Genomic DNA, 19009 nt, shown 5'->3' with positions numbered 1-19009 from the left:
GTTTTAAATTACTTTTTCCCCACATGAATCTACACTCCATACACCATAATGACAAAGCAAAAACTAGCAAAAACTAAATTGATAAAAAAAAAGTAAAATAAGTACATTGCATAAGTATTCATACCCTAAACTCTGTCGTTCTTAGCTGAAGCATTCACACATCAACATTTGGCAATTATCTGCCATTCTTTGCCTCACCTCTTTACCTCTCTAGCTCTGTCAGCTTGGATGGGTTTCTCCAGAAATGTTTGGTTGGGTTTAGGCCCAGACTCTGAACCCTTGGCACTCAGAGACATTCACAAAGTTGTCTATATTAAGCCACTCTTGCTGTGTGCTTAGGTTCATAGTCCTGTTGGAAGGTGAACCATCTGCCCAGTCTGAGGTTCTGAATGCTCTGGACTGGGTTTTCATTAAGGCGATCTCAATATTTTGGTGCTTTGAGCTTTCTTTCTACTCTGATGAGTCCTTGCCACTGAAAAAGAGCCCCATAGTATGAGGCTGCTACCAGCACACTTTACTTTTGGGATGGTACTCTGCAGGTGATGAGCAGTGCCTGGTTTCCTTCAAACCTTATGCTTGGAACTGAGGTTCATCAGACCACAGAATCTTGTTTCTCACAGTCTGAGGGTCCTTTAGGTGCTTTTTTTTTTTTGCAAATTCCAAGTGTGCCTTTCCAAGTCATACCTATTTAAGTGAATTTGCCACAGGTTAACTTCACTCGAAGTGTAGTAACATCTACAAGCAATATGAATCCTCCTGAGCTAAATTTCAACTGTACCAGGTAAGGGTATGAATACTTATGCAATGGAATCATTTAAGTTTTTATTTTTAATAAATTTGCATAATGGCAAATTGCTTTGCCATTATGCAAATTGCTTTGCCATTATGGTGTATGGAATGTAGATTGATGTGGGAAAAAAAAGACAGTTTAACATACGGTGGCAACATAACAAAATGTGAAAAAAAATTAAGGGGTATGAATACTTTCACAAGACACTGTATATAAACCAACCAAACCAGTTGGATTGTTTTTCCACAGATCTGTCAGGACTTCTTGCCTACAGAGAAAGTCTTAACAAGCATAACTTGACTATAAATTGTTTTTACAATCAAAGACAAAGTGCATTTCTTTGAATTGCATTAACTATATGAATTTGAAAAATTTCTTTCTTTGCTAATTTCACACGCCCTTCAGGGAGCCATGGACCAGGGAAAGCACCTTTCGTTGTGAAACTATTACATCACTCTGTGGCTTCTTCTCACTTAATACAAGAGCTTACAACTCCATTTGCCTTTTTCATGTCGGGCTAAGCCTCAGCTTTCACACTATACTCTCAGCAGTTCTCCTTTTCTCTTTCGATAAGTAGCCGACTTTCTGTGAAGCACTGCAGGTACTGTTCGCTTGCTCAGTCAGACTTCACTGGACTTTTATTTTTCTATAATAGCACCACTCACAGAGAACCATTAATTCTGAGAAAATGCCAGTTCACAACAGCATGCGCAGCAAATTGTGGCATAAAGTATTGATCAAGAGTACGATTCTGGCCCTTCGCATGCTGTTTCTAGGAACTAAAAGCGGTTCTGAGATTTTCTTTCTTGACTCGCTCTGTGACAACTGGCCCAGCGCACCAAATGTCTTCGTGAGTTCGTATGCGTCTGGTCTCTGGGTATTTAGTATCTTTAATTCGTCAGAGTGAGTTTAAAAAAAAAAAGATTTTTAGGGCTGTGTGCCCAAAATGGACTGGGAGACAAAAATTAGGTTCTGTCTACTTGTGTGTCAGCCCTCCCGTGTGTTCACCTGAGGTTAAATGGTCTAAATTTAGACCTGCAATCAAGAGCAATTAGCTGCTGAGAGACCTAAGGAGCTTTTGGCGTGTGAAGTGCGTAGCTGAAAGAGTGAAGATAATGGAACTGAGACCGTTGGGGGGGTGAAATGTGCTCCATGTTTCAATGCTGATCACTGGAAACCAAATATAGACATCTGAAGGTACACGTTATAAACCTGGCGTATTGTATGCAACCGTAGGAAACAGGGTTAGACTGGGACAAAAAATCTTGCCTTGTAAAAATTCAGTTTGTGTGACCCACATGTTCCTCTGTGAATGTTCTGAGGGCTTAGTAGTGACTTTAAAGGGATAGTTCACCCAAAAATGAAATTCTGTCATTAGTTACTCATTCTCATGCTGTTCCAAATCCGTAAGACCTTCGTTCACCTTCGGAACACAAATTAAGATATTTTTGATGAAATCTGAGGGCTTTCTGACCCTGCATAGACAGAGTCATTCCTTGTTCAAGGCCCAGAAAGGTACAAAGAACATAGACAAAATAGTCCATGTGAAATGAAATTTAAAGTAGCTTCCACAATACTGATTAATTGAATTTTACATATACTCTGTGCTGTTTGTACACAGAGAAATATCAATGCCCTTCAGCCTGCTGGTTTAGAAGCGAAAGATGTGAATCTGTCTCTCTCTTATCACAAACACACATGCATTGCCTCGCTGCACTTCCCCAGCATCTCTCACACTCCCAAGAAAAAGTGAGAGAGTAAAGAACAAAGCGATGTCAGGCATTACAGACAGGCCCGTGATCACAGTCTTCCTCTGTCTGAACTCTGATCTGAGAGAGTGGTTTGGGCTCTGGCTTAACTGCTGCATAAACACTAGACTAGAGTGTTCTAGACTCATGAAACTGCTCTGAAGTATTTTCGTTCCTATGGGAAACAGCACACTGCCACAAGTAACTGATCTGATTCTGAGGGCTCTAGGTTGCTTAATTGCTAGGTGTTCACAACTTGATTTTGAAAAATCGCATTTAGCTTAGCATATCGTTAAAAATATACCAATTAAATGCAGCATTACGCAAAAGCCTTCAATTAATCTTGATGTTGTAAAATTGCATCATTATTTAAGCTATGTGCTATGTGTTGTGTTATATATACATACACACTTTATATGAATTCTGTTATTAATTACTCCCCTTCAAACCCGTAAGACCTTCATCTTCGGAACAGAATTTGAGAGATTTATGTCAGAATGCTGGCTCCTGTATCAGCAGCACCACACGTCGAAGACTGACATGGAGGAGAAGAAATTGTTGAAAAAAGTCTTTAGGAGTTCAAGCTATTGTAATTGTTAGAATAGATCAGCAATCCACACGTAAAACTGAAAAAAAAAAGTGCAGACCAAACCATAAATCGTAGAGACTTAAAACCTGGAGGGATGGTAGTACTCCCGCCGCCGACGCCACCAAGTCTCGCCCCAATCGGCCTGACTAAGGCGCTACTGTGATCAAAAGTACAAAACTGCTCATAACTCCTAAACCGTCAGTTGCAGGCTCAAGTGTCTTATGTCAACGAAATCCTTGGCTCACACCAGACAAAACGCATGAACCCATCAAATTTGATCATGAGTATGGCGAAATTCGGGTATTTTGAATTTTTTGCGAAATCTACTTTTGCGAACTAGTCCTAGGTTTTTTGCCCGATCGGAACCAAACCAGCGCAGAAAGATTCTCTGGAGTGTGAATATCAATAATTATCAAATAGTTGAACTTTTTTCACTCACTGTCGCAAAGGGACGCCAAAACGTCAGAAAGGGGCAGGGCCGCTTTTAGTAAAATGCCTGTAACTCCTGAACGGAATGAGATATCTTCTGCAAACTCAAAACACTTATGAGCTCAACCTGAGGTCGCAGGACAAAAATCGCAGAGCTTGGGCACTTAATGGTGCTATAAAAAGGGAAAAACATAAAAATGGCTATACCTATGCAACCATTTGTCCTGTCAACATAAAAAAAACACTGTGCTTGGTCCAAAGCACCACAAGTGTTTATAAGGACATTTGTGTATCTCAAAAAAAACATGGCCACCATTGGCCGATGAAGTTTGAGTGCCTATTAGACATGGTTAACAGAGGCAGTTTGGAACGAAACTTGGTGGGCCTGTTTGACTTAAGACCCCAAAGGTCTGTGAGAAATTTGGAAAAAAGTAAAATAAGATCGGCCACTAGGGGGCGATATCACATTTTTCAAGGACGTAAACGATTTTACATTGCATGTTTTTTGCACATAAATGAAATATTCGTATCATATGACAGAACTCCTCATTCTGGACAACTTTGCCTCTAGAACCACTGCTGTCAATCAAATTGTTTGTTAAATGATTGAGAAGATGTAAAAAAACTACTTTTGCGAACTAGGTTCTTTGCACGATCTGGAAAAAAAACACTGCAGTATGATTCTCTGGACTCTCTAGGTCAATAATTATAAAAAGGTTTAAACTTACCCTTTGGAAAAGCTATAACAGGGTCGTTTAAAAAAGGGGCCTGTCCGGATTTACTCACAATCCTATAAAGCCTAAAGGAAAACACAAAACTTCACAAAACCACCAACAAAAATCGTATTCTCGTAGCTTCATAAAAGTACGGTTCAGCCACTAATGTCACATGGATTGTTTTACTGATGTCCATACTACCTTTCTGGGCCTTGAACGTGGTAGTTGTGTTGAAGTCTATGCCGGGTTAGAAAGCTCTTGGTTTTCATCGAAAATATATTTTTTTCGTTCCGAAGATGAACAAAGGTCTTACAAGTTTAGAACGACATGAGAATGAGTAATAAATGACAGAATTTCATTCAAATCACAGTACAATCACAGTAATCGCAAATGGTTGTTATAAGCTCAAATAATCTCTTAGAGTGTCTCTTTGGTTCAATATGAGGACTGATTTGGTCTCTATGAAGCAAGTTCACTGTCTCTTTCTATCATGTTCTCTTTTTCTAATTGTCTGTTGCTTGTCTTCCCTTTGTTGTCTTGTCTTGTTCTTGTTCTCTTTCATTTTTCACTTCTCCTCACCATCTCTTAGTTCTAATGCCTTACTGTGTTGTATCAAAAACGAGGTCAAGCTCAATTTTTTCCTTTTAAGCTAGTCAGAATAAGTAGCGGGTCCAAAAGCTGTTTCTTTTTCTCCTTTCTTAATTTTTAATTTGATCGCTTTCTACTCATGCCGCTTTGTGCATTTAAAAATGTACACTTGAATATAAAAGCTTGGTGTATTCTCTCAGTTTTTACATATCAAGACAGTAATGACATAAGCAAGCGTGGTGAATTTAGGTGAGAGGGATATGAGAGGGGTGTGTGCACTGAGTCAGTTCTTTGATGTGTTATTAGCAACTACCGCTGGGTGAATCTTACGCTCCACTCTTCCTTTCTTCTGTCCATCTAGCTTTCAAAGATTTTGCACTGTGCTGGGCTTTATCCCTCCCCAGGCAAGTTCAACTATGAGACCGAGCAGCACATCTCAGACTGATTGTGACCAGAATCACTCAGACTTTATGTTCAGTGCAGTGCAGTGATTAACATAAACCTGCTTAATTAGCAACCACATGTCTCATTAACTCTATTATACAAATGTATAGAAAACATGTTAGGAAATTAAGCTGAATTTCAATCGGTTGACTCTTTAGGACTCAAAGTAATTGTGCTTTTATTATGTTTGTCTTATGTTTAGGTCAAGAGCGGTTTGGCAACATGACCAGAGTTTACTATAAGGAGGCAGTGGGTGCTTTTGTTGTTTTTGATGTTACTCGGGGCTCTACGTTCGAGGCTGTTTCAAAATGGAAGCACGATTTGGACAGCAAGGTGAAACTGGCCAATGGCAATCCCATCCCTTCGGTCCTCCTCGCCAATAAATGTGACCAGAAAAAAGACGGATCCAACAATTCCACACTTATGGACAACTTCTGCAAGGAGGCTGGCTTTTTGGGTTGGTTTGAAACGTCAGCTAAGGTAATATAAGCTCATTCTGTGTTCGCTTAGCCACTTAAATGTTTGTTTGTGCTGGGTCAAAGTGAAGGAGAACTTGTCACAAGACATTTTTGCTAAGAATAGAAGCTTCTTACTACACCTTTCCTCTCTAATCAGCTCAGACGACCATGAAAGCTGCCATATTAGTTCAAGTATTTAAAATGGCTGACATTTTCCATGGTATTAGGGCCAAAACGGCACCACTGCGGCAGTCTTAAGAACATTAGCCACTCCTCATGCCTGAATCACCAGACATATGTCAAATGCGCAGTGTGTAACTTATCACGTGAAGCAGCGGGATGTATAGGATTTTTGAGGGAGACATTTTTTTAACTGCTGAAACTTCGCCCACTGATTTAAAATGGCATTAGTGGCACAGTGTTTACAAAATTCTAAGGGATAGTTCACCCAAAAATGAAAATTCTGTCAATAATTACTCACCCTTATGTAATTCCAAACCTGTAAGACCTTCATTCATCTTTGGAACACAAATTTTAGACATTAGATTAGAATTAGAATATTTCAGATGTTTTTGATGAAATCCGAGAGCTTTCTGACCTTCCATAGACAGCAATGCCACTAAAATGTTCCCAGATCCAGAAATGTAGTAAGGACATCATTAAAATAGTCCATGTGACGTCAGTGGTTCAAGCTATGAAAAATATCCTTAAAGTTTCTGGGTCTGGAAACATTTCAGTTGCAGATTGTCAGAAAGCATTTGGATTTCATCAAAAATTTCTTAATTTGTGTTCTGAAGATAAATGAAGGTCTTATGGGTTTGGAACGATATGAGGTTGAGTAAAATATCAAATTTCCCTTTAAATATCAAATTTTACTGATACAGCTATGTTTGAGATTGCATTGAAATACGTATTATTATTCATTTTTAAAATATTTCTCAGCTTTTAATTTACATTTGAACAAAAAGTGGCATGTCCAAAATTATTCATACCCTTTGCAAACTGTCACAGTCTATGGGAAAATCCAAAGTTCTATACCATTCTAAATAGTCCAAGCTGTTCTAAAGCATCCTAATTACCCTGATTCATTGGGAACAGCTGTTTTAATTAACTCAACAGGTAAAAAACAGAAGCTCACTGCTGTTGGTTTGTGGACAGTCATGGCTAACACAAAGGAGCTCACTGAGGACCTGCGGCTGCGCATTGTGGCTGCTCACAAGTCAGGAAAGGGCTATAAGACCATATCTAAATGTTTTGAAGTTACAGTGGTTACAGTGCAAAGTATTACTAAAAAGTACAAGACGTTCCACACTGTGAAAAATCTCAAAGGACGTGGTCCGAAGCCAAAAGTGACACCTGTGCTGGCCAGGAGGATAGTAAAAGAGGTAAAAAAAAGAATCCAAGGATCACCACAAAGGCCATCCTGATGAATCTGGGCTCTGCTGGTGGCAACATCTCAAGGCAGACAGTCCAGCAGACACTGCACACCGCTGGGCTCCACGGACACAGACCAAGGAGGACACCACTTCTCCAGATAAGGCACACAAAAGCTTGACCTTTGTAAATGCTCATCTGGACAAAGAAGAAGACTTCTATTCTTCTGTTTTATGGCCAGATGAAACAAAAATTGAATTGCTTGGCCACAATGATGTAGCCTTCATTTGCGTAAAAAAGAAGCCTTCAACCCTAAGAACACCATCCCCACAGTCAAACATGGTGGTGGGAACCTAATGTTTTGGGGGTGTTTGTCAGCCGGTGGACCAGGGAACTTAATCACAGTAAACAGCACCATGAAAAAGGAGCAATACATCAAAATTCTCAACAACAACATCAGGCAGTCTGCAGAGAAACTTGGCCTTGGGCACCAGTGGACATTTCAGCATGACAACGACCCAAAACACACAGCAAAAGTGGTGAAGAACTGGTTAGCAGACAAAAACATTAACGTTTTGCAGTGGCCCAGCCAGAGTCCTGACTTAAATGAGCTAAAGATCAGGGTGATGGCAAGGAGACCCTCCAACCTGAAAGAGTTAGAGCTCATCGCTAAAGATGAATCAGCAAAAATACCAGTGGAAACATACAGAAAGCTGGTCAGCAATTATAGGAAGCGTCTGATTGCTGTAATAGCCAATAAAGGCTTTTCTATTGATTATTGAGAAGGGTATGAATAATTTTGGACATGCCACTTTTTGTTCAAATGTAAATAAAAGATGAGTAATTTTTTCCACAATGATGCTTCTTGTACATCGTCTTATCTTCTGGTAGACATCTGTCATTTCTAATAAAAAAAACCTTGCTGGTTGAATAAAAGTCAGAATTTGCCAGGGGTATGAATAATTTCGGGCTAGACTGTATATATTTAATTAATCATTAGGTTATTTATTAATTTATAATTTATTTAACTATATTTAACTATGATTATTTATGCCGTTTCATTTGTGACATGGAAGTCAGTGCCTGCAGTATGCTGACTTTCACTGGATTTTATTATAAATGGTTGTCATTCCTGACTAAGATCCATAGTCACATATTTTACAGTATCAGCTGAATCTTAAAAATGCTGCAAAAGGTAATGAAATATGTGTTAAGAATCTTACATCAGCAGTTTCTTTGATATGTTTTGCACATTAATCTCTTTCCTACAAATTTGAGGGATGTTAGGTGGATCTGGATAAATGAAGTTGGCTAAAGAAAAATACTCTGAAATAAGAGAAGGAAGAAATGAGAAACAGGGAGAAGGAAATGTCTGTTTGTTAATTCTGGGGAGTACAGTGTCTTGAGTAGTGTGTGATCATGCAGGTATTTAATGCCCTGTTAAATTGTACCCCTCGAAAGTCACACGTTTTGGCCTTAAATATATCTTGACTGTGTCTTGCTATTTAAAAAGTGTTTGTTCGGTTTCTGTCTGTAGCAGTGTCTGGTCTTAACTGTTTAACAGAAGGTGTCTCATCAGTCAGTCTGCATAAGCACATGTTTCTGAAATAGATCTCTCCATTAGGGACTCAAGCACACAGATGTCTGGCATGGAGCTCTGGCACCTGTCGTGTGTAAATGTGTGTGTTTGTGCACGTGCATGTTTGTGTATGGTGAATGTGTCGGCTCTCATCTATTGGGACCTCCTCGTGTTCAATCAAGTCTCTATACTGATCTAAAGATCGGTTCCCTCTCTCCCTTTTTATATTCCACTATGGCTCCTTTCCCAGTGGACCGCATGTGTATTTTGTTTTTGCACTTTGTCCCACTTTTTTGAACAAATGACAATTGCAGAACATTATAGAAGACCATTTTGCCTTGGATAGATAGATGGTAGATGATGATCTATGAAAAGTGTGTTCATTTCATGCTTAAAACAAGAAAAAATAATAGTAAGGAAAATTAAAAAGTTAATTTAAATTATATTCTTTAAATAAAGTCTAACATTACACATTTTTGCGTCTTTAGAAAATGTCTTTTTCTTTTCATTTTTAGACATTTTACTGGACAATAAGACATTTTTTGCAGTTTTGTATCAGTAGCTGTGTCTCATTTAGAAGGCCGCGTCCTCCGGAGGTCGCATTCGAAGGCTGCATACGTCATCGAGGCTGTCTCATTTCAGAAAAGCAAGTAGGACACTTCAAATGCGACCTTCGAATGCGCCCTTCTTTCACAGAAATTCGAAGGATGCATGAGGTGTATCCTTTGCCACTACAGATAACCCACAATTCTTTGCGTTGCAAACAACTGTCGTTAATTTTAAAAAATGCCGGCGCTGGCAGATGTATACACACAAGCAAAGATGTGGTGTTTAGAATTTAAATCAGTAAAAACGGATAAACTTTGTTCTTAATTTATCTTAACAGATGAACTTTGTTCCTTAATTTAAGTAATGTGAGAGCGTAACAATGCTCTAAATGTGTTGGCATAGCAACGTGATAAATCCTGTTTCCTTTTCCGCCCGTCCTACAAAGGCCATCTCGTTTGTTTCTAAGTTGAGGACACTTCGTTTACACATCCTACAAAGGATGCAACCTCCAGAGGATTCGACCTCCGGAGGGCGCAGCCTTCTAAATGAGACACAGCCATTGTGTGTTGGCAAAGCAGTAAGCTACAGGGATCTGTGAGCTCTTTAGTTGTAATTGAGTAGCATTATAATTTCACAGCATGTATTTCAAGTATTAGTTCACTTCTAGAATTAAAATGTCCTTATAATTTACTCACCCCCATGTCATCCAGGATGTCCATGTCTTTATTTCTTCAGTCACAAAGAAATACAGTTGAGGTCAAAAGTTTACATCCCCTTTCAGAATCTGCAAAATGTTAATTAATTTGCCAAAATAAGAGGGATCATACAAAATGCATGTTATTGTTTATTTAGTGCTGACCTGAATAAGATATTTCACATAAGACATGTTTACATATAGTCCACAAGAGAAATAATAGTTGAAATTATTAAAATGACCCCCTTCAAAAGTTTACATACACTTGATTCTGAATACTGTGTTCTTACCTGAATGATCCACAGCTGTTTTTTTTTTTTGTTTGTTTGTTTAGTGATAATTGTTCACGAGTCCCTTGTTTGTCCTGAACAGTTACACTGCCTGCTGTTCTTCAGAAAAATCCTTCAGGTCCCACAAATTCTTTTTTTGAACACTTTCCAACAATGATTGTATGATTTTGAGATCCACCTTTTCACACTGAGGACAACTAAGGGACTAATTAGTTCAGAAGGTTCAAACAGAAGGTTCAAACGCTCACTGATGTTCCAGAAGGAAAAAACATGTATTAAGACATCATGCATTTAAATATTGGGGTAAATTTGTCTTATTTTGTCTTCTGGGAAACATGTAAGTATCATCTGTAGCCTCTAAAGGGCAGTACTAAATGAAAAGATATAATATTTAGGCAAAATAACAAAAATGTACGCATGTACTCCATTCTTTTCAAAAGTTTTTACCCCCCAGCTCTTAATGCATTGGTTTGCTTCTGGAGCATCAGTGAGCATTTGAACCTTCTGTAATAGTTGCATATGAGTCCCTCAGTTGTCCTCAGTGTGAAAAGATGGATCTCAAAATCATACAGTTATTGTTGGAAAGGATTCAAATACACAAAAATGCTGGAAAACTAAAAAAAATTGTGGGATTTTTGGCAGTTTAACTGTTCAGGACAAACAAGGGACTCATGAACATATTTGTAAATTCACCTTTTTTTTCTCTTGTGGACTATATGTAAACGTCTTTTACGTGAAATATCTTATTGAGGTCAGTACTAAATAAACAATAACATGCATTTTGTATGATCCCTCTAATTTTGGTAAAATAATTTACATTTTTGCAGATTCTGAAAGGGGGATGTAAACTTTTGACCTCGACTGTAAGTTTTTCGCGGAAAATATTCCAGGATTTTTCTTCATATAGTGGAGTTCAATGGTTCCCAATGGGTTGAACTTCCAAATTGCAGTTTCTATGCAGCTTCAAAGGGCTCTACACAATCCCAGCCGATGAATAAGTGTCTTATCTAGCAAAACGATTGGTCATTTTCTGTAAGAAACAAAAACAAAAATAACTTTTTAACCACAAATGCTCATTTTGCACTAGCTCTGCGATTGTACATGCACATCTTCACGCATTGCGTAATCACATTGGAAAAGTCACACGTGGTTAGCTTTTTGTTTGTACTTCTGTTCCGAAAGGTAGGGTAGGGCCATCTAATTTTCTCCTCCAACTACAAAATCGTTGGACATCGTTGTTTTACCTTTTCTGTAAAGTGCGTTTGACTTTCTTTACACTGGGTCAGTACTTCTGACTATGTCACAAGTGCGCGATTTACGTATTGCATGAGGTCGAGTTAGTGCAAGATGAGCACTTGTGGATAAAAAGTATGTAAATTTATTTATTTATTTTTGTAGAAAATGACCAATCGTTTTTCTAGATAAGACCCTTATTCCTAGGCTGGGATTATGTAGAGCCCTTTGAGGCTACATTGAAACCACTATATGGAGAAAAATCCTGAAATGTTTTCCTTAAGAAACTTTGTGACTGTGGAAAAAATCTTGGATGATGTGGAGTGAATACATTTTTAATTAGAATTTTTATTCTGGAAGTGAACTAATCCTTTAAGTTTAAACAAGCTTGTAGTTCTCTAAATGGCAGTAATTTCAACCATCGTTTCTACCAAAAAAAAAGTCACAACAGGACACCGTCCTTGAAAACAAGCAAGAGCACAGAACACTTTCTGAAAGCCATGCATCAATACAGTCATGATTTTTAACAAGCTTGAAAATTCAAGTTATTTACATTGCTCACTGCAAACAAATAGCGTTCCGTAGCGAAATGCATTTGCATTTTTGATTATCTTGTTTTCATGCCCTGGACATCAATTGTCTCATAGAAACAGTAATTTTCTCTCAGCATGGCCGTACCACCTGTATTGTGTGCAGTACTCTGGGTGAATGACAAATATGGATGGTTGGTTGGCTTTTGTTTAACCTTTCTGTTTTCTGCCCTTTTCCTCAAATCAGTCTCATTCACACTCTCTCGCTTTGAAGCCACAGACTGCTTAGGGATAGAGGGATGTAAATGGAAAGACAGTGAATTGTATTAAAAAAGCGATGAGAAGAAAGACGTCGTGTAGGCGGGTGCCATCAATCCAGCTTAATGCTGAAGTACCTCTCGAAGCTTCACTACGCACTCAGTTTAGCTTAACAAGTCTATTGACTGTTCTGTAAATGATCTTAATATTTTGGAAATGTTTCAGTGTTGTTCCAAACCTGTATGGTTTCTTTTTTCTGAGGAGCACAAAAGAAGAAATTTTGAAGCTCCATTACTGTTTGGACCCAGTTGACTTTCACTGTACACTCTTAAAAATAAAGGTGCTTTAAAAGGTTCTTCACAGCGATGCCATAGAAGAACCATTTTTGGTTCTACAAACAACCATTCAGTCAAAGGTTCTTTAAAGAACCATCTCTTTCTTACCTTTTTATAATCTGAAGAACCTTCTTTGCCACAGAACCTTTTGTGAAAAGAAAGGTTGTTGAAAGTTGTTCAAAAGTTCTTTATGTAACCATTTAGACAAAAAGGTTCTTCTATGGCATCGTGAAGCACCTTTATTTTATGTCAAAAACAGTTCAAGTAATGATCTTCAAAATATCTCCTTTGTGTTCTGCATGAGAAAGAAAGTCCTACAGGTTTAGAACAATATGAGGAGTGATTTTCGGTTAAACTATCTCTTTAACATTTTGACTCTGTTCACTGCAGGAGAACATCAATGTTGATGAGGCTGCCCGGTTCCTGGTGGAGAACATCCTACTCAACGATAAAGGTCTTCCATATGAGGAGAACAATGGTGACAAGATTAAACTGGACCAACAAACAGTGCCTGCTGAGATCAAGCCAGGATGTTGCTAGTGTGGATGCTCTCGTGTGTCCCATCATCTGACATGGAAAGGAGGCCTGGGACCGAGCTCGACGAATCCCCCAATCCCACCTCATCCCAAACCCCTGCCACGGATCACATGCATAACCAGGGGTCGACAGTTTGTGCTCTAATAGGGGAGAAGACATCACTTCCAAAGGATAGATGATCAGATGAAAACATCTTTCTGATGCTTTTAATGACCAGTTTTTCTCTCTCTCTCACTCTTGTTCTGTGCCGTGTTTGTCCTTTTAATAGTGTCAAGCAAGTTACTTCAATGTGTGCTTGTTGTAATATTGCTTAAACGAATGAAACTAAATGGGTGTCATAGGACCAGGCAAACACCAGTAAAAGTTCTTAGCTGAAATTGAATTGAACTAATGCCTTTGTCACAGAGGCTGACCTGTTTTAATGGTTTCTGGACTATTTGCATCTGCTGCTGGGAATCGCCACCCTAAATTTTTGGAGGAAAAAGTTCTCAAGATGTCACTTTATGGCAAAATAGGACATATTCCCAGGGCATTAATCTGTTGTGAAGATCCAACAATCAGCTTTAAAGCTCTTACCACAATAATTTGATGAAGAAACGAAATTTGAATTGTCCTCTAATGAGAGATTTGTAAGAATCATGGGCCTAAAAGCATGTGGTTCAAAGAGTAATGTCATGTTGGGTTTCCTCAGGCTTGTACATGTTAACGTTTAAATATGTTTATTAATTGTTTTTTAATTGGTACTCAATGAGGGATCTGAGCATTTGCTCTGTCCATGGCTTTATCCTAAAATTACCTGAAGGCAAAAATACATTTTAATATGCTGGAACGAATTTGTCAAGTTTGCAAACAAATGTTTGTTGAAGTTACAAAGACAGAATAAAACTTTTTAAACTGTTCCTAGTCTTTTCTTGTGTGTTCTCAATGAATATGTGAGAGGATGTGGCTTCAAATTTGAAATTCTAACAAAAGCTTCATTATAATATAATTATGATAATATAAAATGTGGCACTCTGTATTTTTATGCAATAGTAATTGGTTGTCTTTCCCAAGCTGCATGAGAATTCAGAATGCTATTAAAATCCTGGATCCAGTGCAGGTGAAACATTGCCGTAGGTCTTCTTAAAATGGAGGACGAGCTTTGTATGACTGGAAAAAGGGACAGAATCAGCTATACTTTAAAACAGTGCCATCAATTTCAGAAAAATCATAGTTATTGTGCCATACATGTATAAGGCAGTGTATAGACTAAACGTATATTGGAGAATGGGTTCATTAAAGGGATAATTCACCCAAAAATGAAATCTCAGAGCTTTCTGACCCTCTGACCTTCAGACAGCAAGGTTCCTACCATGTTAGAACTAGGCCCAGAAAGGTATGAAGAACATCGACAAAATAGTCCATGTGACATCAGTGGTTCAACTGTAATTTGATGAAGCTACAAGAAAACTTTTTGTGCGCAAAAAAACTTAAAAATAACTACTTTATTCAAAAAAGTCGTCTCCACTGCCATTATTGAGAGTACCACAACGCATACATGGCACCTTGTTTACAAGCAGAAGGTAGTGGTAGTGAAACTGTTGCCACGGGTTTCATGTCTGCGGGTTGAAGCAACCCCAATAACGTAATATTTAGCCATTGGAATACTAATTTTACCAGAGGAACCCCACTACTAACCGTGTATTTTACCCCCTGGAACGTGATTTTCACTGGGGGACCCCCTCAAACGTGATTGGGCTGCTTTTGGGCTAGTTTTGAGTGGCAATTGGTATTTTGTTGTGAAAACCTGGCAACCCTGCCCTTGTTGTCTATGGAAGGTCAGAAAGCTTTCAGATTTCATCAAAAATATCTTAATTTGTGTTCCGAAGATGAACAAAGGTCTTATGGGTTTGGAACGACATGAGGGTGCTGGTCCTTTTGCTGGTTTATGCTGGTCCTTGACCAGCACATGACCAGCTAAGGACCAGCATGCATAAACAGCATCAAAACCTACCTAACCAACATCCCAGCATCAAAACTACCTAGCAAATGCTGTTTTTTTCACCAGGGAAAGCCGTTCTGAACAATTCCTTCTTAAGTCAACAACTCTCGATAAACACAGAACCATTTTATAGAGTGTTTTTTTTTAACAACGTGTCATCAATTGGCTATATTGGTGGCACTAAACATAAACAATGACAACTATTGACCATTTTCAGCAGCAATAATCAGCAAAATATGCGAGTCTCATTCGGTTCAGTGGCATTGTTTATGTTTAGTGCCAATATAGCCAATTGATGACACGTTGTTAAAAAAACACTCTATAAAATGGTTCTCTGTTCTCAGTCGAGGTTCTAAGCTCATTTTTATTTTATTTGAATAGAAACAAACATAATTGTGACTTTTCAATAAATAGTCCTAAATAAATAAGATGAGACCTCAGGCATCGCGTGATGACGCAATTACGTGTTGACGTAAAAGGTAAGCTAGGTAAGGTAAGTAAAAGGTAAGGTAAGTAAAAAAGCTGATTCAGTTTTTGGAATCGGTTCTTTGAAATGAACTGTTAGAAAGAGGAGAAAAAGACGAGTCTTTCTTCCCATCGCTAAACGACAGTGGATAGACTCAAGGGTTTGTTTGAGGAGGTCAGGAGGAGTTTATTGGCGTGAGTTGGTAATAAAGCGCTGAGCTCGTGCTGTCGGCAATCCCAAGCGATCCTGTCGCCTAGCAACATGGCAAACTTTCCCTACTGCCTGAGTCTCACCCTGGGTATAGCTTCCTATTCATCATTATCTTCCGTGCTTTAATCAGCCAAGTGTAGCTTCAAACTACGAACTCTTAGATTAGAAATAAGGCCTACGTACACTAGCAATGTCGAAGTTACCCAAGAAAAAGACGTCCTCCTCCAGCCTCGTCGCTTCTTCGCCTGGACATTCTCCCAAAAAAGAGTAAGGTTTGGCTAAAGATTTGTTAATTCCTCGCTGTGTTTATTCCCTTTAAATGTTTCAATAACATGGATAAATAACAGATAATATAGTTAAAAACAAATTATTTCACCTTATATCTTTACTGTATTATGTTTGTTCTTAGCTTACATAAGTTGTTTATGTTTTAGTAAAATATTAGAGGTCGGTATTTGACACCATACATTTGTTTTTGGCAGGTTAACGTATATATATTTTCCTTGCAGCTTTTATGAGTCCCAAACACAAAATTGTGTATTTATGTTTATTTTGGATTAACAACAACAGGCCTAACGTTACTTTTTTTTATCATTACGAATAATAACGTGTAATCACATTTTCTTTGCGGTTACCCGTATGTTAATACAAAGAGATTACAAATTCTATTAATTCATTAATTAATTTAGCATTTAATTCAGCTAGATTTTTGTTCCCCGAAGAAGAAAAACAGCATTTGGAATTAAGTGTGCAAAAGAAAATAAAGTTGTAAACCTACAGCTGAGGTCAAAAATTTACATGAACCTTGCCGAATATGCAAAATGTTAATTATTTTACTTTTTAAAAAGTTTACACCGTTGGATCTTAATGCATCGTTTTTCCTTCTGGAGCATCAGTGAGCATTTCAACCTTCTGTAATAGTTGCACATGAGTCCATCAGTTGTCCTTAGGATGAAAAGATGGATCTCAAAATCATACAGTCATTGTTGGAAAGGGTTTGAAAAACCAAAGAATTTGTGGGACCAGCGGGCAGTTTTAAGTGACTCATGAACAACTATCACAAAAAAAAACAAAAAAAAACACAGCTGTGGATCATTCAGGTAACAACACAGTATTAAGAACCAAGTATATGTAAACTTTTGAACGGGGTCATTTTTATAAATTCAACTATTATTTTCTCTTGTGGATTATGTAAATGCACTAAATAATAAAAAAAAACATGCATTTGCATGGTCCCTCTTAATTTGGTAAAATAATTAACATTTTGCAAATTCTGCAAGGTGTATGTAAACTTTTGACCTCAACTGTAATTATAGGAAGGTAGAGAGAGAGAGATTGATAGTAATATGCAGTTTAGATAAAAAGTAATAGAAAAAAAAAACAATCACAAATTATTATGCAAATTCAAATGAAGTTATTGTATCAAATAGTCTTTTTTAATAGATTACATTAACAATGCACTGTCTCTAGAGCATCCTCAGTGGTCAGTACATCAGAAAGCCCTGAAGAGCCAAAGAAGATTCTCATCTCTCTCTGGCCGGAGTGGAGCGACACTGAGGTCAATGCTGAGAAATGGGATGCAGCTAAAGCCCCTAAGGATAGCAAGGTGAGAATTAATGAATAGAACATGATTTCATATGCAGTAGTCTTTCCTTTATAAAAAGCTTTACAGAGCAATGTCGGTGCTGGTGAGAGCATAAATCTGTTTCAGAAAACTGCTTGGCTTGAGAGATGCACTGTAGCATTTCAACTGATGAGTCAGAGTGGTTGGCACCATGCACTTTGTAATTTGATCATCATTTTTTAATAGCTTTTATTCGGTTTTGTATTTGTTTTCCCTTCAATGCGAATCTAAATCCACGCTGAGTGTTTTATGTAACAACATTGTCAACAGCTCTTTGATGATCCAGAAGGGAAGGTTGAACTTCCTGCCTCCTTGAGAGTACACACTTGGAAACGTCCTTTAGAGTACATGCATAATAAGGTAAGGGTTTCTCAGGCATATAAGTGTTTTCACTTTTCTTGCAGGTCCAACAAACTGTATTAACCTGGGTAGGTAAAGTTAAACAGAGTTTGCAACAAAAAAAAAAATTGCCAACTGTCAAGTGTACTTAAAAGTGTAGTTTTGAGATTGATTGTGATATGTAAAGCTCCGCTCAATCTAACAACATGAACTAAACTAATCTTGTGCTGACATGACCATCCAACTCACATACAAAGCATACTTGTCCATTTTGTGTGGACCCTGTTTTTTAGTTGCATGTTTTTTTGGGAAAATACAATCAAATACTCAGTGCTGAGCCGAATTAGTGAAATCTGTTTATGTCGCTTTCATAAGAGTTCAGGTTGTGATTAAATTACCTCATGCCCAGCACAACATTTTACAATTATTCCTCCATTTTGATGAGTCTAGGCAACTCATGTGATGCTAAATAGTCACAACAAGCAGCAAAATCACAAGGCAATCAAGGCTAGGCACTAGAGCTCTGAAACCAATTATTTTTGCCATCTGACTAGCTGTATTTAAGATGTTTAATTGACAGAACGAATGAAGGTCAGCTCTGTTGTCATTTCCATGGCAACAGTTGGGATAAAAAGATGATAGCTGCTATTTTTCTCTCCAAGTATGTGAGTGATATTAAGAGCCTTCAATTTACATTTGATTAAAAGTCCATTAACAGAAGATTATCAAATATTCATGGATTCATGTCCCTCAGAGGGTCAATATGATAGTAGTGGGACAAAAACTTTGGAAAATGAAAGATAATTTAATATATTTGTCATTTCTTTAGTCACACAAATTGTAATATCTAATATGCCCAGTTAGCACAACTATAATCACTTTCAATAATCATTGTTCAGCTAAATTTACATGTTTTATGGTGAAATCTCAAATTATCGCTCTGAGTTTGAGTATTACAGTTTGAAGGAACTGATTTCTGTTTTAATATATATTTTGAAATGAAATGTATTCTTGTGATGGCAAAACTGAATTTTCAGCAGCCATTACTCCACTCTTCAGTGGAAGAGTGATCCTTCAGAAATCATTATAATATGCTAATTTGCTGCTTAGTAAAGATTTCTTCTTGTTATCAGTTTTAAAAACTATGGAAGCCCGTTTCTGCATCTTTTAATCTCACAATGTGATATGATATGATATGATATATGATATGAACTCGCAGTTGTGAGTTATAAAGTCAGCATTGTGAGA

At 37.8% G+C, this 19009-nt stretch overlaps 2 protein-coding genes across 2 annotated transcripts in view; both read left to right on the top strand.

Moving 5' to 3' along the window:
* Positions 1-14039, top strand: part of rab32a (RAB32a, member RAS oncogene family) — an 18392-nt gene extending 4353 nt beyond the window's left edge. Inside the window, exons 2-3 of the mRNA XM_073816680.1 lie at positions 5507-5784; positions 12995-14039. Of these exons, the coding sequence (XP_073672781.1) occupies positions 5507-5784; positions 12995-13144 (428 nt within the window). The 3' untranslated portion in view covers positions 13145-14039. The remainder of the gene's footprint in view (positions 1-5506; positions 5785-12994) is intronic.
* Positions 14040-15511: 1472 nt separating this feature from the next.
* adgb (androglobin) overlaps positions 15512-19009 on the top strand; it is a 65801-nt gene continuing 62303 nt past the window's right edge. Inside the window, exons 1-3 of the mRNA XM_073816464.1 lie at positions 15512-16065; positions 17269-17404; positions 17693-17782. Of these exons, the coding sequence (XP_073672565.1) occupies positions 15989-16065; positions 17269-17404; positions 17693-17782 (303 nt within the window). The 5' untranslated portion in view covers positions 15512-15988. The remainder of the gene's footprint in view (positions 16066-17268; positions 17405-17692; positions 17783-19009) is intronic.

This window comes from Garra rufa, chromosome 13 (genome assembly GCF_049309525.1).
Source record: "Garra rufa chromosome 13, GarRuf1.0, whole genome shotgun sequence".
In the NCBI taxonomy this organism is placed as follows: domain Eukaryota; kingdom Metazoa; phylum Chordata; class Actinopteri; order Cypriniformes; family Cyprinidae; genus Garra; species Garra rufa.
The sequence above is the reverse complement of the archived record's forward strand: the minus strand, read 5'-3'. Positions and strand labels throughout refer to the sequence as shown.